This window comes from Lygodium microphyllum, chromosome 6, assembly GCF_053477565.2.
Source record: "Lygodium microphyllum isolate KBCC chromosome 6, Lygodium_microphyllum_v1.1.10, whole genome shotgun sequence".
Taxonomy (NCBI): Eukaryota; Viridiplantae; Streptophyta; class Polypodiopsida; order Schizaeales; family Lygodiaceae; genus Lygodium; species Lygodium microphyllum.
In genome coordinates, this window is record NC_141140.1 from 83,350,762 (window position 1) to 83,373,385 (window position 22,624).

Consider the following 22,624-nt stretch of genomic DNA (forward strand, 5'->3'; position numbering starts at 1 on the left):
ACTTGGCACAACATCCTCAGTTCTTGCAACTTTACCTAGATGTCTTTCCGTTAGAGACGACTTTAGTTCGGGCTCCGTCTGGTTCAGCAGAGCAAGGGTCCAGGGTATTGCCTGATGCTCAAAGGGGAGGTAGCACTTCCCCTCTTCCAGTTATGGAGAGCTCTCGTATGTAGTGGATCTCGGATATATTCAGCATGCATCCAAGGTACTGCGCTCACAGTATGTTTGCCATGAGTTCACTACTTAGTGTACTAGTCACTGTGAGATATATGCAGATGAGTATCAGTTTCATCCGCGCACTGGAACTATACTTTTGTATCAGCTTATGATCAATTTGGCATGAATTTTTCCTCAATTTTGAGCTAAAAATTCTGATCAGTTTCAGCTTAGTTTTTTATCAGCTTTAGAACCGTTTATGGTCACTTTTTGGATCAGTTGTGCATCTGTTTTTGCACTGATTGTTGCTGGTCAGTTTTTGCAATGAGTTTGTGATCAGTTTGGGGTCACATTTGCAGCAGTTTGTGATCATTTCTCGGATCAGCAGGTGATCAGTTTATGATCAGATTATGCTCAGTTTTCAATGGTTTACATCTAGTTCCATGGACAACAGCATATGTTATAATGCCATTGATGTTTTAGCCATAGTTTATGCTTGGTTTTCGCTATACTATGGTTTGGTTTTGCCAGATGAGTTGAGCTCATGAGAAATGGACATGTCACATGATAATCTAGCAATGTTTTTGAGATTCTTTGTTAGTCTGATGCTATGTTGTGTTGGCTGGTAATTTTCAGCATATGGATTTTTCCTTAAGCTTTAAAGCCGACGCGCAATGGTTGAACAACAATGCGCAATGTTATATTGACTATGATGCCCTATGGAAATTCCAATGTAATACTTTGCTTTTGATGCATTTGGCAGAGCAATCGAGGACGATTGCAAGGATTTCAAGGGGGAGGGCTATCATGAGGACATGTATTTTTTTAAATCTCACTTAACATGTGGATTAATTTTAATAACGTGATTAAGTAAATGTTGCACATATGAGGTACAACTAGGATTAGAGTAAATTTACAAGCCTAGGACTTGAAGAAATCACGGGATGTAAAACGCAAAGGTTGCTATAAGTTAAGCGGCACAGGTACTTGGTAGTATCTGGTGCCAGTTGTTGGTCTAGGTCATTCATTTGGCCATAAGTGTTAGTTGGTGACACTAGAGAAGTGGCGTTTAATGGTACCTAATGCCAATCTGATGGTCAAAGATGGTGCAAAGACACTCGGGAATGAAAGTTGCCTAGCCAATTTAATTATTGTCCAATTTGATAATTTTTTAGGGCACCAAAATAATTATTAAATTAATTTTCAGTATTTAAAGGCTAAAAATTAATAATTAATTATGAAAAATGCTGGAAAAACCATTTGGGAAGGTTGCCACTTGTTAAAAATGCCCATGCAAGTCTGAAAAACGTCTTTAGAGGCTGGAGAGAAGCATTTTTATAAATTCAGTCTACAACAAGAGAGAGGAAGGAGAGGTTCCTGCTCTGATTTGTAGCCATTGGAGGACCTTCTGAGGCAGCCAAGGGCTGAAGAAGACCAATCAACGGCAAGAGACAACATCTACAGGCTATTGAGACATGGCAGCAGCAGTAAATGACTGATTTTCTTTAGTACTTTGCATCTACATGCTGTTGTGGCAGGGCAGCAGCTGCACTTGACTGATTTTCAGTCATTCTTTGCAACAAAACTCTGAATTTTCTCTCTCTACAGCTTTCCCTCTCATCTCCTAGCCATTTCACAGCCTGCTCCGAAGATCTCAGCATTTGGACCCTTGGAGGCTGAGAAATTTCAGATTTCTCTACTGCAAACCCTAATCTACAGCAGAAATTAGGATTTAGAAGTAGCCTCGAGAAGCGTGCCAAAAATTGAAAGCTCCAAGCAAACTTACTAGCTGAAGAAAAATGATTGGCTGTGCAGCAATCCTCATGGTGAGGCTTAAGGCCGTATGAAAAGCCAAGTACGAAGGAGGTAATGAGTTTAAAGTGGTAGATATCATCTGTGCATCCGAATAGTACTCATCAACATTCATGAATTGTTCTCGCAAGTCCTGAATTTTGTTCAAGTGATCCTGAATAGAATCACCTTCATCCATTGTCAATGTCTCTAGCTCTTTTTTTAAGAAAGAGATGCGAGACTCATTCTTGCCTGCAAACATCTGCTCCAAAGTTAGCCAAGCTTCTCATGAAGAAGCTACTGAACGAATGTGGGGGATGATAGACCGCTGAACTGCCAATGCAATCAGTGACAAAGCATGTGCATCCCGTGTATTCCAAGCTTTTTGAGTTGTTAATCTTTGTGGAAGTGGCTGAAGTGGAACAGGCTGAGGTGCCTGTTGTGCACATCCCCCTGGAGGAGGAGGAGCTGGAGCCACAACTCCAGGTCGACGAGCTTCTTCTCCACTCACATAATCCCGAAGATTTTTTGCCACAAGTACATTCTTTATCATGAAGGACCAAAGTGAATAGTTATTTCCATCCAATCCGTCCTCCTTGGATACATAGGTGAAGACATCTCCTCCTTGATTTGCCATGATTATCAATTACCAAGAAAAAGCAAAAGAGCAATGTCGAAGCAAGACCACACTGGAAATCTGAAAATTTCCAAAAATTACAGGAAATAACTTTCTGCAATTAGTGTACAGAGGTGCACTCCGTCAAAACTGTTCGTAATGCACGCAGTCCAACGTGCAATCAGTGTTTAGCAACACTGTACCTGCAAAATCTCCAAATTTTCCTGCCTCAAATGTGTTCAAAACAGTCTTTTTGTGACTGTAGCTGCAATACATATGCCAATGTCCTCAAAAAACATAAAATCCCCAAAAAAATTTATGAATGTGCCCAAGAAATTTGCATCCAAAGTGTCCCAGACACGTTTCTGAATGCTGTGACTATTGGGTAGGAACCCCTTCTTCCAGAAATTTATGCTGGAATTAAAATTTTAAAAAAATTACCAAAAAATTTAAGGGTTGACTGGCAGCAAGTGTCAGGCGGGTTGACTGGCGCTTCAAACGGGCTGTCTGCGATTGACGTGGCGAGGCAGTCTGACAGGCAGCCGTCTCAGGTAGGTGGCGTGACTGACGGGCAGAGCGTGCAGCAGCTGGCAGGACGTCTGAAGGCTGTGATACCAGGGGCACGACAGGTGACAAACGGCACAGGGGTGCAGTCGATGGGCGAACAAGAGGCGTCAGGCGGGTACAGATAGGCTTAGCGACTGCAGGCGGTGCTGAAGGCAGGCACAGGTGAGGCGTGCAACAGTCTGGCAGGTGGCATCGCACAGGGGGCAGGCACTGATCCAGGCAAGTGCTGATCTCAGGCGAGGTGACTGCTGATGGGCGGAGTGTGTGCAGTCTGGACTGTCAGGGCAGCAGGTGTCTGGCTAGACGGCTTCAAGAAGCAGGTCGAGCTGCTGCAGGTAGTGCTGAAACTGACCGGGGGGGGGGGGGGGGGGCAATGGCAACATGGAACAGTGTTGGACTGAGCCAGAAGCTCCCAAAGACTGAGTGGAGCTGAGCTGAACTGCACTAAGCAGAGCAGGGCCAATGCTCTGATACCAAATGTGAGAGAGGACGGCAGAATCAAAGCTCAGCACAGAAAACAGTAAACAGTGTGAGAGTGAAGCACGACACCCAATGCAATAGACTGAAAGAGTGTAAACTGAAAGTACAAGGTACAACCCTTAAACCTTAGGGTTGTAAGGGGTGTTCACACCCGAACACGGTAAGTGCCTGTAAGTGTGTGTCATAAGCACATACGAAATAATACCATAAGTCTGGGGGAAAAAATCTCTCCTACCAAGAGTAAAAAGTGCCCCAGTGTCCTACTGATCGGTGATACTCCTATGTGAGCGTACGGCGTAAGTGAGGCTTGAGTGAAATACCCAACAATTTCTTTACCAACAGATGACCAGACTATTGGGTGCTCCTATGTGAGCGTAGGGCGTAAGTGAGGCTTGAGTGAAATACCCAACAGCTTCTTTACCAACAGATGACCAGACTACTTGGTGCTCCTACTATGGCATCATCGGACACACCACCGAAGATTGCCGACTTCGACCTTTGCTCCCCACCCCCCCGAAGTATATGCGTCTCCCACCTGGCACTTCTTGTGCCACCTCTCCTTTCTGGGCCTCAGAGATCGTTTTGCATCGGCTATCAAAGTACTATGCTCAAGGCAATAAGACGCACCCGATATGCACTAGGTCCTTTCGAGCACATGGAGGATCGATTGGTGCTACGACCTCTTGGAGATCGTCGCAATGCCAACGGCTGTCTTCTCCCACCTATTTTCGGGTAAAAAGGCTACCACGGCCCACGGTTCTGCAGTCTGCTCCATCGAGAGACAGTGATTGTTTGATACCATCTCCTTGTCAATCTACTCCTTCGAGAGACAGTGGTTGCTCGACTCCTTCCTCTTCTTCGGCTTCCCGAACTCCATTGAGAAGCAACGACTTTCGCCCATTCATTGCTCGGTCTGAGCCCCACCCATCACCCTCGCCTACTCAGGTTCAAGAGGCCACCTCTGGAAGTTCTTCACTACCCTAGACACCTTCGGCACAACCTGCGGCACTTCCTTCATCCTCAGACATTTCAGAGTCCGTGATCCATGAGTTTTCAGATTCCCTATCTACCTCAAAGAGGGATTTAGAGGGGGCTGATCTTTCTTTGCCCTCCGAGGGGGCATCTACATCTACTGCAACTTCAAAGGGGGCTCCTATTTCTCCAATTTCAAAGGGGATCCCCATCCACCGCTCAATCCTTCGCACACCCTGGCGGAGGCCTTTTACCTTAATTCTACCCTTGGAAGGGGTGGCTTCCTGTCAGCGGTCATCTCACCTATTGATACCCACGATCTCGAGGATCTACCTAGATCAGGGCCTTGGAGATTCAGCCGCGACTTGGTGACGAGGCCTTCATATTCCTTCTTCCATGGATGCATGGAGCTAGTAGCTTCTCTCCCGACGTTGAGTTTCGGGTTCTCCAATTCACTCTGTCTACTATTCTTTATTGCAGGTTACCTTTCGGGTGAAAATCTTGGATCTTAGGGATCCTCTACATCTTCTTCCTCCTCTTCTTCTTGCCTTGGTCACTTGGTTAGCATGGAGTCAACTCCTGAGATCGAGTACGGGCATATCCTTATGGTTCTCGGCACCATACAAAGTCCGACATTCCTCTTATGCATTGCATGATTTCATTATCTTTGTACTAGGGCACTTGGGCAAGTGAGCAATTTCCCCACGAGGGACACTGTCCAAGTGGCACCTGCTGCATGAGCATTCTTCAGCATGTAGCATTCCATCTCCATCTCCATCTCACTCTTCTCTTCTTCCCCTTTTTGGGTCTCTAAGGGGATGTTGAGAAACCCTTCACCTATAGTTTGCGTTTTTTGCGTTTCTGCATTTTGTATTTAGGGTTTGCGTTTAGGGTTGCAGCCCCAAAAAGGGATGCCATCCTAGACTAACTCTGCCTATTTATAGCCCACTCTCTCATTCATTCCTCACGGCTGATTCATTCAATCCGTCACCTCTTCTCTCCAGCCTCTCCACTGCCCTCACACCCCTTCAAGAGGACATTGTTGTTCGTGGTTCGTGGCTGTCTTTATCATCTTCCTTGTGCTACGGCACCCTTGTTCCCTTGTATCACATTCACTCCATGATTCAGATCTTCATCATTCCATTCATCAGAGTTTCTTCTCTCGTCTCTTCTCTTCTCAGTGTTTACCAAGTTCACTCAATGTTCCTCCCCGCAAACCCTACTGTCTCGGTGGTATGTCATCTTTTGACACCAACAACTAGTTTCATACCATCTCTCCCAACTCCCAACTTCCAAGTATTCTAGACTACCTATCATCTCCACCTAAACTCCAATTTCTAGGACCTTGTGGCCTTTCATCTCCACCAAGCTCCTTGGGACGTGTCTTATCTTCCCATGTCAAGAAATGATGTAATGTTTTTTAGCCCCATCTCGAGACATCCCCCATCCCCTACTTTTCCTAGTCCCCCCCATCTCTCATCCCATGTTGCTATGCAGAGGATGGATACCCTTGTCTCTGAGTAGCCCATGGAATGTGTAAAGATGCACCATAAGCAAAGGGTGGATACTCCTACATTTGATTAGCCATGGATAGGGCCTCCAAGGGACATGATAAGGCCTAAAAAGCATACCCAAGATAGCCATACACAAATAAACAAGCATGCTCGCTCACTCCCAAACAAATGGGAGGTACGGTGCGCACGGGTGGTATTCCTAACAATAGAGCGTTAGGGTGTAGAGTGGCATGCACCTATGAGTAAGATTAAAATCCTAGCAAAGTCCTAACAACAAAATGTGAATCATATGAGCTAACATGTGGAAATAAAAAATGAACTTTGAGATGACACAAAAGATCTAAGCCTAATGTACTTGAAATTAAAGGAGTGGAACCTAAAATGGATAATGTAAGTTTGAAGTCTACTCCTAAGCTATATCAAAGCATGCAGAATAGAATCTAAATAATCATGTAAAGAGCCAGATGGGAGGGAATTGAGAATGGTTAGCACAAACATCATGATCATGTGAAACTAAAGGTAATGTAAGAGGAATAATTATAAATGCGCTTTTGCCTTCGAGCCTCCTCTATTAACATAAACATTCTAATACCGATATTGCTATTCATGATGACTTAAAATCGAATACTACAAAACAAAAGAAGAGACAAAGAGGGGATTTTGCCCATGAAAAACAAGTGGATTTTACAAATCTAGCACCAAGAGTAATGACAATAAAAAAATACCTAAGATAGTCTACAATGCCCAGTCCACAAATAGACAAGCCCTGACTCACTCATGGGCTGACTAAACTACTAACACCCTCTCTCAAATCATGGGTGATTAGATACAATACAATGATACAATGATAATCACACATCATAGTCCATACAGCAAAGATCACCACAATAAGCCCATGGATACCCACGCATTGGGTGATCAAGCACTAGCAAGGTGCCTAAAAGAGAACCTAATATCGATGTCAATCATATCAAAGCCTAAAAATAGAGAACAATCATAGCCACTATCTATGTTTGTCAAATAATACCTCGCAAGAGCATATATGATCGCCTTGTCATCAACGCCTTTGAGCATATGTGACCATGGATTCCCCACCTTTGGCCAAACCGCAAAAGAGTCCCTACATGTGAGCTTAGACTAAAGGCCAATCTGACTCGTTGTCATGAAACAGTCCATCATGAACTTGGATATCAATCCCACCTCCAAGATTTCAAAACTTGCCAAGACTTTTGTCAATGCAGAAGGAAAGTCCCTCTATGGATCCTGTGCACCTATACACTTGTATACATGAGGCTCACCTACCCCACCTCACCATCCTCTCACACTCCCTCTTTGACACTGGAAAGTCATGCGGGATGGCTACATCACCTACAATAGAAAGCAGTAAAAGGAGGAGCAGCAACCAAGCCCTTCTCTTGGTCTAAAGAAGAGGACCCTTCTGCACCTTTGCCTTTGCCTCGGCTAGAGGATCCAAGAGTTAGAGTTGGAGAAGGAGAATGACTCGTCAAAGGAGTTTGTATATTAGTTCTTTTTCTTCTCCTTCTTCCTTGAATCTGCTAACTCATTACTGTCCTTGCGCAAATGTCCCTTCTTACCATAGTGATAGCACTCAGTCTTTGACTTCTTCTCCCTATCACCCCTTTCTAAAGCTGCAAATGCCTCAACATGGCCACCATACGGAGATGAAAGCCTCCCTTGTAACCACAATGACACCTCATGCTCAAGTAGCATCGAGGACATATGTATAAAGCTCACTAGCGTTGATGATGTCTAGGCTTGGAAAGCATTAGCTACTCCATCAAACTCTAGAGGGAGCTTGTAAAGCATAGTCCCCACAAGATGGGCCGCTAGAAGGGCAAATTGCATGTGACAAAGTTGATCATGTATCCTTGGGCTCAAACTTCATCTGCTAGTGGAGCTGTCCAAAGAAAGTCATCGCACGCATAGTCGAGGGAGTCTCTTACAACATTTGAAGCTTCTCCCATACCACTAGAGAGGTTCTATAGAAGGTGACCACATGTAGAACCTCTTTAGAGATACATTGGAGAAAAGCAGAATATGTGAGGGCATCATCAGAATCCCATGTAAGCACAACTTCCTCATGGTTGATAGGGTCCCAATCATCCAAAAAAGGAATGGGAGGCTGAGGCCACTCAATAGCTCCAGAAACCACATACCATAATCTCTTCTACGCACACCATGCTTTCATAACAGCACTCCATGTGAGATAGTCATGGTCAACATCAGTAGAACAACAAGGAGATGCCATTTGGAGAGGATAGCATGAGAAGATAAGGGAAAGAAGAGAAGCACAAAGAGAGTACAGTCAAGCATGGCACAAACTACATTGTGCCATGCTTGGCTATAGAGAGGAATTGATTAGAAAACACTACAAAATCTGAGAAAATCAAGGTGAGAACAGTCAACAAATAATGTTAGAAGGCTGAAAGCATTGTCGCTCAGCCTGCACAAGCATTAAATGCAAAGATGAAAAGAGAGTGACCAGCCAGCAAAATGGAGGCAGTATATATAACCAACTATGTGGCCAAAACTGGCTGACCAGCATGGCAGCATCAAAAAAGCTGGCTGCCTTGCCACAGATGGCATAAGCTGCCTAGCATCCACTCAAACAGACCGCCCACACTAAACTTGCCACAAAACCAGCCAAAACACAAAACTAGCTGGTGTAAACCGCCCCAAATCAACTGTGAAGAAATGCACGTTCTAAACAGAGCTGCCTCCTCCATCAGAAACACATAACAAACTGAATGTCAATGTCGAAGTTCCTAAGGTCCCCATCTGACTCCAACTAAGGCTCACAGGGAGGAAATGGCTCTACATGACACATGACTACTAACAATAACTTCTTGGATGGCTCCTTACCATCATCTTCGAAACATGAATCATTTCCACACATCAAAGCATCGATTGTTCTTGCCCTCTCTATGAGTTGTGACATGTTAGTCACAATGGTCTTTGTGGCAAAATCCTTGATTCCTTTGTACAGCCCACCACAATACTTCACCACTTGCTCGTGAAGGGAAACAACACGATAAGAAGTAATGGGCAACAATGCATCCCAAAACTTCTTACTAGATTGCTCCAAATTTTTACATTGTGATATATCCAACTTATTCCGAGCAATCATAATATCCACTTCAAAGGTGCTTGTCAACCAATTAGAAGCAAACATTTGCTTAAATTGTACCCATGTTGACACTGCTCTACTTTGCATTAGGAATGCAAACCACCACCGCAACGCATTTCCCTTCCAAAAAGTGGTTGGCTAACTCAAACTGAGACTCACAAGCAAGAGATGACGGCAAAAGACACATCTGCTAACACTCCCTCTTAGATCCTGGATGTGGCTAAAGGCCAAAGGAGATGCGGATCCAAGGGTGGCAAGAAGAGTTCCATCAATGAAGAGTGCCAACTAAGGAGCACAACCCCCTCTCCAAATGAAAGCCCGATCAAATGAAAGACCACCATTAGCCAATGGAAACAGAGAGGCCTCAAACCGGTCACTCCTAAAAACTCTAGTCAAGGAAGGGTGAGCCAAGCCTTTGAACCAACTGTGAGAAGATATCAAGGAACTATCGATACACCATACCGTACATAGAAACAACAGGGACCAAGGGCCAAGCAACAAGGGATGGTGACTTGATGACAAAGCAAAAGGGGTCGCCGCAAGAAGGAAAGGCCCAAAGTAGACTATAATCCTTGAAGAAGCTCCTCAAGATCCTAAGAATCCCCCTTGAAAACACAGAGGACCAAGAAATCCACACTTGCATCACTGATATTGTCCCCCTCGAGAAGAGATGGGAGGTACAAGGGAACCACCAAAGGAGATAGTGGGGGATGGGATGAAACCTATGGGTCTTCGGATAGATGGTACACAACCAGGAATTGGTGTGGAAAACAAAATCTACCTTGGAGGACCCTGCACAATGAAAGGGAAATGGAGGAGCGTGTATAGTCCCCTCTCTTGCCAACCTATCACAAGAATAGCTACTGTAGAAGAATCCTCAAAAAAGATAACTTACTCGGTGAAGACAACTCGGGTCCCAAGTCTAGTAAGGCCATAAACTGAGAGAATATGAAAGCCCAAGTCTGGAACATGTAGAGCCTATGAAACAAAGCTCATTGGATGTTCAGTCAATAGAGGCAAGGTGCCAACACCTCTAATAGACACCAAAGAAATGTCACCAATAGTGACTACACCCTTTGATGGATGAAGATCCAACCACAAATCTCCTCAAGGAGTCATATGACTCCATGCACCACAATTGATAAGCCAAGGCTACTTGGAAGACGAGATAGCCAAAGAAGGCTCCACCACCTGATGAATGTGAAGAAACACCAACTCAATAGTAATAGTTGGTATCAAAGTACAAGTAAATGGAGGTTCTGATGTAGATCCACCCTTCACTCTCGCACAAAGGTGAGGGTATTTCTTCTTGCACTTCTCCTTGGGGTGTGAATTCCCACAATAAGGACACTTGGGATTTCCTTTGCACTTCCCCTCAAAATCAATATCAAAGTTTGAAGATAACTCCCATTTATTCTTCTTCCCTTTCTTTTGCTTAGCTAGTTCTATACCTGAAGATAATGCTGCAAAAGCATGGTTATGGGTGCTAGCTCCACCAAAATCTATCTCCTTGTGACATATCTTGCTTAAACACCAATGGGACTAGCTCCTCCCAAGTGATAGTCTCCCATATACGAGAGGTGAAAAGATTGGTGTAGGACATATCATATATTGGTGACAGAAGATGTGAGAGAGACAAGTGTCACAACTAGGTCATCCGAACAAATGTCCCAACAAAGGGATGCAAGCTCATCTTGTATCTCCTTCATCCTGTGGATGTGATCTTTTGCAAGGGAATTTGTGAGACAAAGAACTATCATAGCTTCAACTTGAGAGAGAGACGATGCCCAAATGTCAAGAACTGGATTCGCCAATCTCTTCCAAACCTTTGCAGTAGTGTAGATACATATTACATGCATGAGCATAGAATCTACACAACTCAAAAAGAGAAAAGAGTAAGGTCTGACGTTTAGCCAATCCCATAATTTATAAAGCTACCAAGTCCAAAGTTACACCATCAAGAAGATCCACAGTAGTTGGGGTAGAGAGACTGTAATCAAATCTTAGACATCATAGGCATCAAGGATGCACTCGACTTTGCATGGCCATAGAGGGTACTTCTTCCCATGCAACTTCTCAAATGTGGGTAGAAAAGGTAGAACAAGCACCTGCTCAAGGGATGCCAAACCTGCCAATCGAGAACTAGAAGCCCCAAAAGAATGTGAAGAGAGAGCATGATAGGATGGTGGTCGGTCTTCACGATCCCAATACACAATCCCCCAAAGCATACACGTCAACCATTGATATCCTTCAAGAACACTTGCAAGAAAACAAAAGAAGATGCTGCAGATGGAATGTGCTCCACCTATTTGGGACCCATCCATCTACGCATCAATGAAGGACTGAGAGACAGCATAATAGATAGAGTATCCGAGGCAGGAGTGTCAATTTGATGCCAGGAAGGTATGCTGACTGAGAGCAGGCTGCATGCTCTGCAAATGATGACATCAGCATCCCAGCCAAAAATGCAGGTGTCCAGTAAACACAGCAATAACAGTGAGCCTGTCCATCTGAAAATAGGCTGCCCTTCCTGCAAAAGGTGCTGCCTAATGTGCTGAGGTGCCATATGACTGCACAGATCAGAAACTGAGTAACCTGCAGTAAAACGCAGGTCTATGCACATGTCTAGCCTGGAGTGGTACTGCCTCAGCAGAGAAGACAACTGAACAAGTGTCTGTACACCTGTAATATGGTGGTACAAGCAGTAGAAGATGTCGTCCAGCCTGAATACTTACCACCCAGGACTGCAGAAGCTGCCCAGGTCTAAACAACGACCTCCTGACTCAAAACGCAGATTACAGAGGGCAGGTCTACATAAAGTACAGCCTGGAGTGGATATCCCACACCTGACACAGCACAGCAAAAGCACTAGACCCATCACCCTGCTCAGCTGAGAAGTAAATGCAAAGATGATGCATGTTAGCTGGAATGGTAAGACAGATCACTCCTCTTCGTAGACTCTAGCTCCCACACACGGCTCTAATACCATGTGAGAGTGCGCAATGGAAAGGAAAGAGAGCATGGAGAGGAGGAGGAGACTAAAAGAGAACAAAGGTGAGAGAAGGAAGAAGGACACAAGGCTACAACACTCAGCCCCAACACACAGCTCTACGCATATATGTGGGCGCCAGATGGTAGCAAGGGGTGAGGGAATGTGGAGGGCTGGCTGATCACAAAGGATCAATGATGGATAATAAGGGAGAGAGGGCAGGCTGCCTATAAATAGGCAAACTAGGGCCACAACTGGTAATAAAGCGGTCAAGCCCATAATGTGAGCATCCAGGATAGCCTACAATGCCCAAAAAGAAATGCACTAATGTGTCCTCGATCTAAAGTGCCTAAAGCACATAAAATGACAAACAAACACAATGTCAAAGCTCTAATGTCTGCATCTAACTCAAACTAAGGGTCAAGTTTGCTAATGTCCTCATCTGACTTAGACTAACAGTCACACAAGTTTGCTAATAGGATTGTAATGAGGTTAGGTTGCCGAAGAGCTCTACTCAATGGGCACAAGGAGCTTGCTATCGAAAAGGAGATGTTTGTAGCTCGAAATGAGAGACATGGAGGGGGCTTGTGGATGAAAAGGAAGTGCTTCCAACTAGGATGAATTCCTACGCTCGCAATGGCCCCATGACACACCTCAAAACAACCCCACCGTCAACGACTGCGAGTGGGACATCCTCAAATCCTCATATTACTGAGGAATGCCAAGTGCTCCAAATAACTTTCTTTGATTTAATTAACATACCAGAACAGACAGTGGCAAACATCAAGATGGGTTGACCATGTTTATTGCAAACATATATATTAACATGTAAGAGCATTGGACCAATAGATTTGGGCAAATATATAGAATCTCAATTAGAAGCATTATTTTAGACATATGAGATTCATTGCAAGGTAGATTCAAAGACCGCCCGACCAGCCAAGTCCACGCATCCTATAAGGTCTAGATGGTGCTACTCACAAAGAGGTGTCTGAGTGACTACTTAGCATTAACTCTTCTAGCCTAGCTAGGGGTGAGTACATCTCATAATTGGGGAGGGGAAGACCGTGAAGAACAAATCACCAAATCTCCAGCCACTATGGAACCAACTAGGTGCACATGGCAGCCACACACAAGATTAGATAGTGAGAATTGAGAGGAATAACTATAAGTGCTGCTGCAGAGGTGAAAAAAGTGCATTTTGAGGACTGAACGAGTGGTGCTGGAGAAAATCGCCCCTTAAATTGCCAACCCTGTAGCAGGAGCGAGCCCATACATTCTTCTCATGTGTAGGATTGAGTAGCCTCATGCTAGGCTCCACTGACTGCAATTGACAAAAACACAGCTGTTTCAGAGCTGGTCTGGGCAGGTCGAGGCTGAGCCTTTGGCTGAAACTTAGGTATCTACAGCTGTGAACTAGCTCTAAGAGCAGACTGCCAACCAGAAAGCAGTTAACATAAGGTTAGTGCTGCACTGTGTTGAGTGAATTCAGTCAAAATGGGGCTGTTGCTGAGGAACTGCTTGGTAAAGGGGTGAAACAGTATTGCAGGGCTGAAAAGCATCCCGGAGCTGCACACTTGCTGAAGAGGTGGCCTGCTGATCAGTGTTGTGAAGGAGAACTTGAAACATATGTGTACCTGAGCAAAAATCGCAGCCTTCTAGGAATGTGCCATCAGAAAAAGGTAGAAGTGATGGAGGAAACAAAATGGAACTTGTCTGATCCACTGACTTTCAACTCAAACACATTTGAACCACAAATTTCCAATCCCAACTAGGTTGCATTACAAGCTGAAATATTCTACGCTCTCACAATCGTATGTAGACAGGCATGACAGGAAACGTAGAGCAAAGAGAAGAAATGCCCCTTTCTTTCATACGCTTACATCACACACCGGTGAGGTTTTATAAAAGGACCTTTGTAGTTAGTTGCTTACAGATATTGTAGCTGGCTGAGTTTTGACAGACCTGACGGGAAAGGTCCTGTCAAGAAGGAATTATCCAATCGCCTGATGCAATTGAGGGGGAAATTTTTGTTAGAAGATGAAACTTTTTGCTGCAGCTTCGAAGGAAAACTCAAGAAGATCACTTACAACTCCGTCAAGCTTGTCAATTGAAGCACCGGCTGCGGAAACGTGTTGAGCTTTGTATTAAATGTAACATTGCTGGGAAAAGATGCAACGGGTGTCAAAATGAATTGCATCTGATTAGGGAACAAATAAATCCGCAATTGTTGAAGCCACAACTCACAGGATCTGTAATTTTGGAAGGCCTGAAAGTGCAGACAAGTCGCCTGTTATCTGGTTAACGGCCATGCCAAAGCTGTGATTCGCATTTCCAAGGTCGAGGAAAACCAATGCATCAAGCGAACCCATGTCACTGGGCACGTCTCCAACGAGACCTTTATTGGACAAATCCCTTCATCCACAATTGAGATCACAAGTTGAGTCGCAATCCGTGAGTCAGCAGTGTCAAAAACCAGGCAAAACATGCCAACCAGGAAATGAGAGCTACTGCTACACGTCTCTTATTAGTGGGTTTGTTCGCTGGACATTTTCCGGAAAAACAGACATGTTTGCAGCCTTCTGTTCTGTGTTTGAACACCGGCATCTTGCTCGGTTTCTTTCAATAGAAAGACCCTCTGTACTGCTGCCTATCTGTTATTATGCGAGGGAGTACGCATTTGGATTGAATCAAACCTTTAATGCAAATGCAAGAGCGCCTACAATTCAAAAAGCAAGAGGTACCACAAGAGAGAGCTGATTGTGTGTTGTATTACAGATGAGAGATGCGCAGGTTTGCATCGCAGAATATGCCTTCCCAATTGCAAGGGTCTTCACCCGTCCAACTTGCTGGCTTGTTAGCGTTCCACTTGCTGATCGCTCGCAACAAGGCATCACCTGATAATGAGAGTAAGATTAGTCTTAATTAATGGTTGCAATGGCAGCTGTCTTTAAAGTAGCTACAGCTTAAATGGCACACATTCCTCCCGCTTTGACGCAATGGCAATCTATGAACCATTCCAGAACAACGAAAAAGTACGTTTTTTTATATTTGCGTCTGAGAAGGCATCGAATGTGAAGTCTACGTAGAGAGGGAGAGATTTTTTCTTTTTTTGGGCTTGGGAGGCGCGAAGGTGGTGGGTGGGGGGGTTTGGCCAAGGAGAGGAGCTACCATCGCCCGTGCATTCGACATGAGATGGTATCACAAGAAGAAGCGACAGCCAGCAAATAGTTGTAGCCACCATTAGAGCTGCTGCTCCAGCAACCATGGCTGCCGCACCTGCTCAATAATGATGAGGATGAAGATAGATGAATAAAGGATCAGTTCAATCGCAATAATACGAGGCCAATGAAGAAGCCCTGCGTGTCTGACGGCAGGACATCAAATGAAAGGATGAGGGCAGAAGCATGTTTATAAAAGATGGCGAAGCAGATGGACTGCACACGGACATACAGACAGACTCGTAGTGTACTCGTCTGCGAGAAAGAGAGAAATGGGCGGGGAGGTGAGTGCAGGGGGTTGCTGCTACGGACTAGTAACTACAGTGACCCGGTCAATTTTGATGTGCCTTTTTTTTGTGAATCTTATTCGCCTGCCAGAACACCGGACCCATCCGAGTTGTCTTCGCATCCATAATCCGCTGCTCTCTCTAGACCCGAAACTCACAACTAGGAGGTGTTCCCATTAGGCGGTTTTTCGGTTCGCACTACTTGTCATAGAAAACCAGCCAGGGACTGCGAACGAAGCAGATTTCGTGGACCCAGCTCTTGGAAAATGGTTTTAGATTCGACGCAGAAGCCCAGTCGTGTTGCAATTGAAAACCGCCCGGGAAAAAGGAGGCATTAGATAACGTCAAAAACACACGACCTTTGTGTGATCATTGATGATATTTTCCCTACCTTCACTTGTAAAGCCTAGTCAATAGTCAAGACTCTAGGCCCTGAACGAACAATCAATACTTAGTCTAACCCTTGAAGGTCGCCCTATCCGTTTAGAACACCCTTCTAAGGAACCCTTTTACAAATAGTTCAGTGGGTTTGCTGCTTTTCACAACCACTAGTTTTACCCTAGTTTGGCCAATTTTCAACCATTTTTGGAATTTATGTGGTGTTCTCAACTTGAAATCAAATTGAAAATCAATCCCCCTCTTGCCACAAGAATTGGATGCTACAATGAGAGCAAAACCACTCCCAACATAGCAACAAGGACGTTGAAACAATATTTCAATGATGATGTAGTCAATGCCAAACTTTTTTTTAATGCATGGAGGAATTTCCATTGATAATGAGTAATTTCAGCATATAAAGGATATGCATCAAGGCATTAGGCCAATGCTACTAGCTTTTTACAAAAGAGTCGGAAGACCCAATGGGTGTTCCTAATACACTTCAGATACACTGATTCGATCTTTCAAGGCGGGTATGTCTTCAGCAGGAGTAGTCCTCTTTCCTAATCCGAAGATGGCTATATTCCTCAGACACCAAATATGCTCGAGTGTGATTGCTCTTAGGGTGTCCATTAGCAATAGTGAGGTCTTGTCAAGTGGCCCAGAATCCCCAAAAAGGGCAAGCTTCATAGTAACTACGTCCTTAAGATTGGCCTCTTAGCCATTTTCTAATGGCTCTCCATATTGGCCTAATAGTAGGACGGTCCCAGAAGAGGTGGGTGTTACTCTCTTCCTCTTTTTTACACCAAATGCAATGAGGGGGGAGCTTAAGAAGTTTATTGAGCCTTGCTCGGACAGGGAGCTTATTAAGTACCAATCTCCACAGGAGGGTGTTTAGTCGATTGGATCTGGTGGCTTTCCAAGTTCTTCTTAGGCATCTCCTCCAAGTGGACACTCGAGAGTGAGGAAATTGTTTTTTCCAAATAGCCCAGGTTTGCATGATTATCTGGGCAGATGAGCCATGAATATGTTTAGACTTCTTAGCATACCAAGCTCTTGTGCATGCCTCAGTAACCAGTGATTTGAGAAGATGGGTGCGCTATGGATTGCTCAGTGGGCGGATAGGCAGGCTTGAGGCGTGACTTCAATCTCATTAACCACTGGATTTCTATCTCACTTAGTTTAAATTGGTGCCTAATAGTAGGCAAATCCTTCCAAGTGGTGGAGGATGAGTCCCATACATCTACCCATGACTTCAGTCCTTTAAGGGCCATTTTCCTTGACAGTCTGGGCTGCTCATGATAGGGTGTGAAGGGAGGATCATAGGGGAAGGGGGAGAGCCAAATGCTAAGCAACAGTGAACCATCCTCCTTCTTTTGGGGATCGGAGAGAAGCTTCATTTCACCTAGGAGAGAGTCCCATAGTTGTACCAGGTCCTATGCCATTCTGGACTAGGGGATTTTGATCTTCAGATTCCCACCTAGCATATCATACCAGGATACTTCAGGCCATTCTTTGCCATCAATTTTAGCTATTCTAATCCATTCTTTGAGAAGACTTGCCCAAGGTTGATAAGTATCAATTCTTCTAAGTGTTGAGAGTGCCAGACATTGGGCTTTAGGATCAAAAGAGTCCAGCCCATAAGCCCCTTCTGACCTATCTGCAACAAGAATGGCCCACGGTATCTGCGCATTGCCCTTGGCTGTGTCTTTCTTCCATAAGAAATCTCTCACCATTCGGTCTAACTGTTCCCAGGACGTCCGATGGAATGGGATCATGGAAGCCTATAAAAATCGTAAGCGAGGACAAGATCACCTTGGCTACCACTAGCTTCCCAGTTAATGACAATTGAAGTCTTTGCCATTTCTCGAACTTGTTCTGAATTTTTCCCCTGAACCATTGAAAGAGTTGTTTGGAAGAAAGACCTACACCTATTGGACACCCAAGATACCTTATGATTTCCCCATATTTGACTAACCTGAAGCCATACCACGGTAGCCATGGATGGGCCTCATTACAGGTTAAGGGAAGAAGCTCTGTCTTGACAATGTTAATTCTAGAAGCTGTTAGACTTGCAAATTCCTGGTAAAGTCCCATCATGTTATCTAATGAAGTCTTCTCTGCCTGGACTATACTGGCATTATCATTAGCAAAAAATTGAGCTGCCATGTAGGATCCATCAGGAAAGGGTAGCCCTTTAATAGTGCTTGCTGCCACTTGTTTGTCAACATGCCTCAAGAGAGGGTCAGTAATAATTGCAAAAAGGAGGGGTGCCAATGGACAGCCCTGCCTAATTGATCTGCGCAAAGGAAATGGCTGGAAAAGCTTTCCATTAACCATTACACATGTTGTGGCATTGTTGAATAGTGCACCCACCATGCCCAGGTAGATGGGGCCAAAACCAAATGCTTGCATTGTAGACATAATGAACTTCTAGCTGATTTTGTCATATGCTTTATCAGGGTCCATGTTGACCAATACAAAGTCAATATCGAGCCCCAAAGCATGGTCAATGGAGAATATAAGGTTGAGACTGCATCCTCAAATTTCCTCCCGTAAACAAAGCCATATTGCCTAGGATGTATGACTTGCCCTAACAAGAACTTAATTCTACCCGAGAGCAACTTGGCTAAAATTTTATATGTGAAAGGGAGCATGGTCAAAGGCCTCCAGTTAGTTGGTTTGGATCTATCCAAAGCTTTAGGCACTAGCTTGATGAGTCCAACATTGCATTCTGTGCCGGAATCGTGCATGTTTTCTTGACCCAATTGAGGAGATGGACTAATTGTTCAGAGCAAGTATCCTAGAGAGCTTGGAAGAACTCGGGCGGTAGCCCTAGAGTCTTCCCTTACTTCATCAGATCAAGTGTAAATTTGATCTCCTCCTTAGTAAATGGTCTTTCAAGGTGGAGGGAATCTTCAGGCCGGATAAGGTCCACCACATTGCTGAGGAATCTGTGCGTCCTCATTTAGTAGTTCTCTAGCTCATCAGGCTCATTACCTACAATGTCAGAGAAATGCTCTTTGAATATCTGCAAAATTGACCAATCATCAGTGTGCTTGATTCCATTAATATCAACAATTTCTGTGATGAGTTCTTTCTTTCATTTGTGCTTGAGTGCACCAAAGAAAAGTGAGGATGGTGCATCCCCTAGCAATTCCCATGTCCCTTTGAGCTGCACCTTTGCAGCAGCTACTTTTGCTTCCTTGGATTCTCTCAGTGCCTGTTCCACAGTGAGAAGGGTAGCTTGCATATAGCAATCCTCCGGGTTGTGTTGTAACGCTCTTACAAGCGCTTCTCTTACCTCAATTGTGCGCTGGTCCATTTTCCTTCTTTGATCAGCTTTCTGTTTGCCATAGTTTTTAGTTGCCTTAGTGACAGAATGCAGGCACTTGGTCCACCTATAGTGTGATGCATTCGTCAATAGCATGGGCCCAAACACTCTTCATTTGGTGAAGAAATGCCTTGTCTTTAAGGAATGAAGTATTCATCGTAAAAGGAGGAGGACCATTGGGGGTTCTAACTGAGAGCACCATCTTAAAAGTGATTATAACCGATAGGTGATGAAAAGCTGTCTCTTGAGTTAGGATTCTTACCTTTGCACTATTGTCGAGCCATCATGCGTCAAGATTGGCATAGACCTTGTCAAGTTCAATCCTGTGGTTCTAGATCTATGTTGGCAGGGGAGAGAATAGCATGGGAAGCCTTGCAACACACTCATGATATGAGAGATCTAAGTCTGCTCTTCCAGCAGGAGAACCTTATGCCCTTCACTTGGGATAACAAACAGTCAATGCCAAACTTGACCAAAACATTACACTTGTATTCAAAAAAAAAAATCATATATTTTATCCCAATGTGAGTTTAAAAGATCAGCTCCTATAAACACATTTCAAAGTCACAAGTGACAAGAGCCAAGGAATTGGCAATTGTTTTGAGAAAGTTAGAGGTGGATATTGATTTATTGCACCCGAGGGATATGGTATATATGTGAGAGAATGGTCACACAAATAGCATTATGAAACACAAGATAAGTAAGGGGTATCCTTTAAAAGTGTATATTAGTGGTCTATAATTGCTAAGTGTAAAGTGTAGTGAAAACAAAGAATGAAGTGGAAAGGTTGTTTTGTCTTGTGAAGTTTAAAAGCTTTTTTGTAAGGGAGCTTTTTTGTTGTAATAGATCTGTGCCAAAATTACCTAGCATTATAGTCTCTTTTCTTTTAAATGCAAGGCCTTTATGAACAAATTTGTATGTCCAACCATTAGGATAAAGCTTGCTCATTAACAAAGGTATGCCTAGCCACTCACCCACGATCCAAACTTGAGAACACATGCAACATAAACTGATATTTCGCCTACCAAAGTACACCTTAAGATCCTGTAATCTCTTTACCATGAAAATTTTGAAGGTGATAGCTCATCATACCAAAATTTTTGGTTAAGCTATTATTTGGTCTTGATAATTCATTTTCTTTGTAATGTGCATTGTATTAAATGTATCTTTTACTATGTTGGAATTTAGGTGCCTTGTTTCAATGTCATTTGCTAAGTATGCATGACTACATAGGACTATCGATGTGTCCTTATAAGCCAAAGAGATAATTGATGGCAATAGAGTTGTATTCTTTGCCAGCCACCCATTGAATCCATTTTCTTAGTTGGCCATGATGTACTATGTAATTATTGAATAATGGGATGCTTAATAAGCTCCCCTTAACGTATAACTACAAACACAATTCGAATTGCGCCTCATCAATTCTTACTACTCTTGTTTCTTACAACTCATAAATTATCAATGAATGTACTAGGGCATCTTCTAATATGTTAAATTCATATTTTTAGAATGATACCATATTAATTGATTGCACTAGTAGGAAGCTTTGAATAGAAACCAACTCTTTGATTGAAAAAACCCATTTGCCTTTCTCATAAAAATAATCTAGGCATTTTTTAGCCCACCTTAACAGGGCCTTTCGGATCTAATTGGTCTTAGCTAGGATACATTTGAACCATTTTCTCAAATTAGCAAATAATTTGTATTCGTTTCTCCTTATAAATATTTATGGAGTTGATGAGAGTATTCTAGGTAATCCTGTTGTGCAATGCCATTGGATGGTGGGCCTCTCTCTCTCTCTCTCTCTCTCTCTCTCTCTCTCTCTCTCTCAGCAAGTTGTAATCATTTTTTACTTGTTAACTTTTTAATTTATTGAGAAGTTTTATTTATTAAGGAGCTTAAGCAAGTGAAGGCACTCTATGGTTAGGGGCCGATTAAAAGACAACCCCCATTTTGTGACAACAATTAGGATAGACAAGCACAAATTTTAAGACAAGCCAAAAGATTGTTCATCATGCATAAAAGCCATCCCATGGAGAGGTGGCAACATAGTATTTTCAAATAAACATCTTTACCACAAAATTATGGGCTTTTTTGGCACCATTAATTCTCATGTCCAACATCACATATGCTTCCCCATGGCCTCATCCATACCCACATTATGTTTCTAGGGAGGTGGATCCCTCACAAAGAGGATAAAGCATTGTTTGAATTGGTTTTGCTATAGCAAGCTTTTTCGATAGAGGAGCTACTAGTTGCCACTAAATTTGTCTCCTTAGCATATATATTGTCCTATAGGCAATGTCATGTGGTACATGTCCTTTAACAACCTTTGTGATTCATGGACATATTAGAACTAGTGTTCATAAGATAATAGAAATGGATTTTGGCCCATTTGTATTACTAGAGAAAATTTAAAAATGAGTAACTATTTGTACAATAAACTCTATATTGGAGATTTGGCAAATAAGTCTTACATTTAAGACTTACTAAAGGATTCAAATTTTCTATCTACACAATATCTTTGTTGTTAGTGGATGTGAATGCTTTAAATATACCACCATTTCCATTAACAAGTCCATCTATCATATCATTTGTCTTACCTTCATACTTATGTTTACAATTATCTCACAAACCAAGCCTGGAATCCTCTTAGCATCACCTAATAGTGTGAAGGGCAAAAGGGCAAGTTTTGGCCCCATAATCAATTTTTATTAAAGTTAAGGGATCTTCTATTATGGAATTTAACATACTCATGCCATTGTTTATCATTGCTTTATTTATGGGAAATTTTTAATGAAACTTTGGATAATTTAGGGGTTAGGCTTGAATTCAAGCAATCTATAGCTTCTTATTTATGACTTGTTTTATGCCATTGCAATGTTTTGATGCATTATTTTTTGCCAATTGAAATATTTGATATACCCTTGCCATATTTTACTTAATGGACTTTGATATAGTCATGAATCTTTCACCAAGCCTACTTGTTGAAGATCACCACATAAAATGATATCAACCATGCCAAAATAAGTATTGATGGATTTTCTTATAAATACCATACGTTGGTTCGTGCAATCTCGACAATAATTGTCCTTGATCAATGAAAATGCATCAATTGCAATAAGTTGCAACTCATCATAAAGTTTGAGTATGTCCAATTGATGGAAATAT

At 43.1% G+C, this 22,624-nt stretch overlaps 1 protein-coding gene across 3 annotated transcripts in view; it reads right to left on the reverse strand.

Annotated features, from left to right (window-relative positions):
* The window catches only part of LOC148034742 (uncharacterized), an 85,253-nt gene extending 69,487 nt beyond the window's left edge, over positions 1–15,766 (reverse strand). Inside the window, exons 1-5 of one of the 3 annotated variants that reach the window (XM_087679699.1) lie at positions 15,405–15,762; positions 15,010–15,130; positions 14,481–14,648; positions 14,324–14,395; positions 14,168–14,239 (exon numbers count right to left, since the gene is read on the reverse strand). In XM_087679699.1, coding sequence (XP_087535825.1) covers positions 14,168–14,239; positions 14,324–14,395; positions 14,481–14,648; positions 15,010–15,130; positions 15,405–15,501 — 530 coding nt within the window. In that variant the 5' untranslated portion in view covers positions 15,502–15,762. Of the gene's footprint in view, positions 1–14,167; positions 14,240–14,323; positions 14,396–14,480; positions 14,649–15,009; positions 15,131–15,404 lie in introns of all 3 variants that reach the window. The other 2 variants (XM_087679698.1, XM_087679700.1) reach the window with 2 other exon arrangements.
* Positions 15,767–22,624: the final 6,858 nt, after the last annotated feature.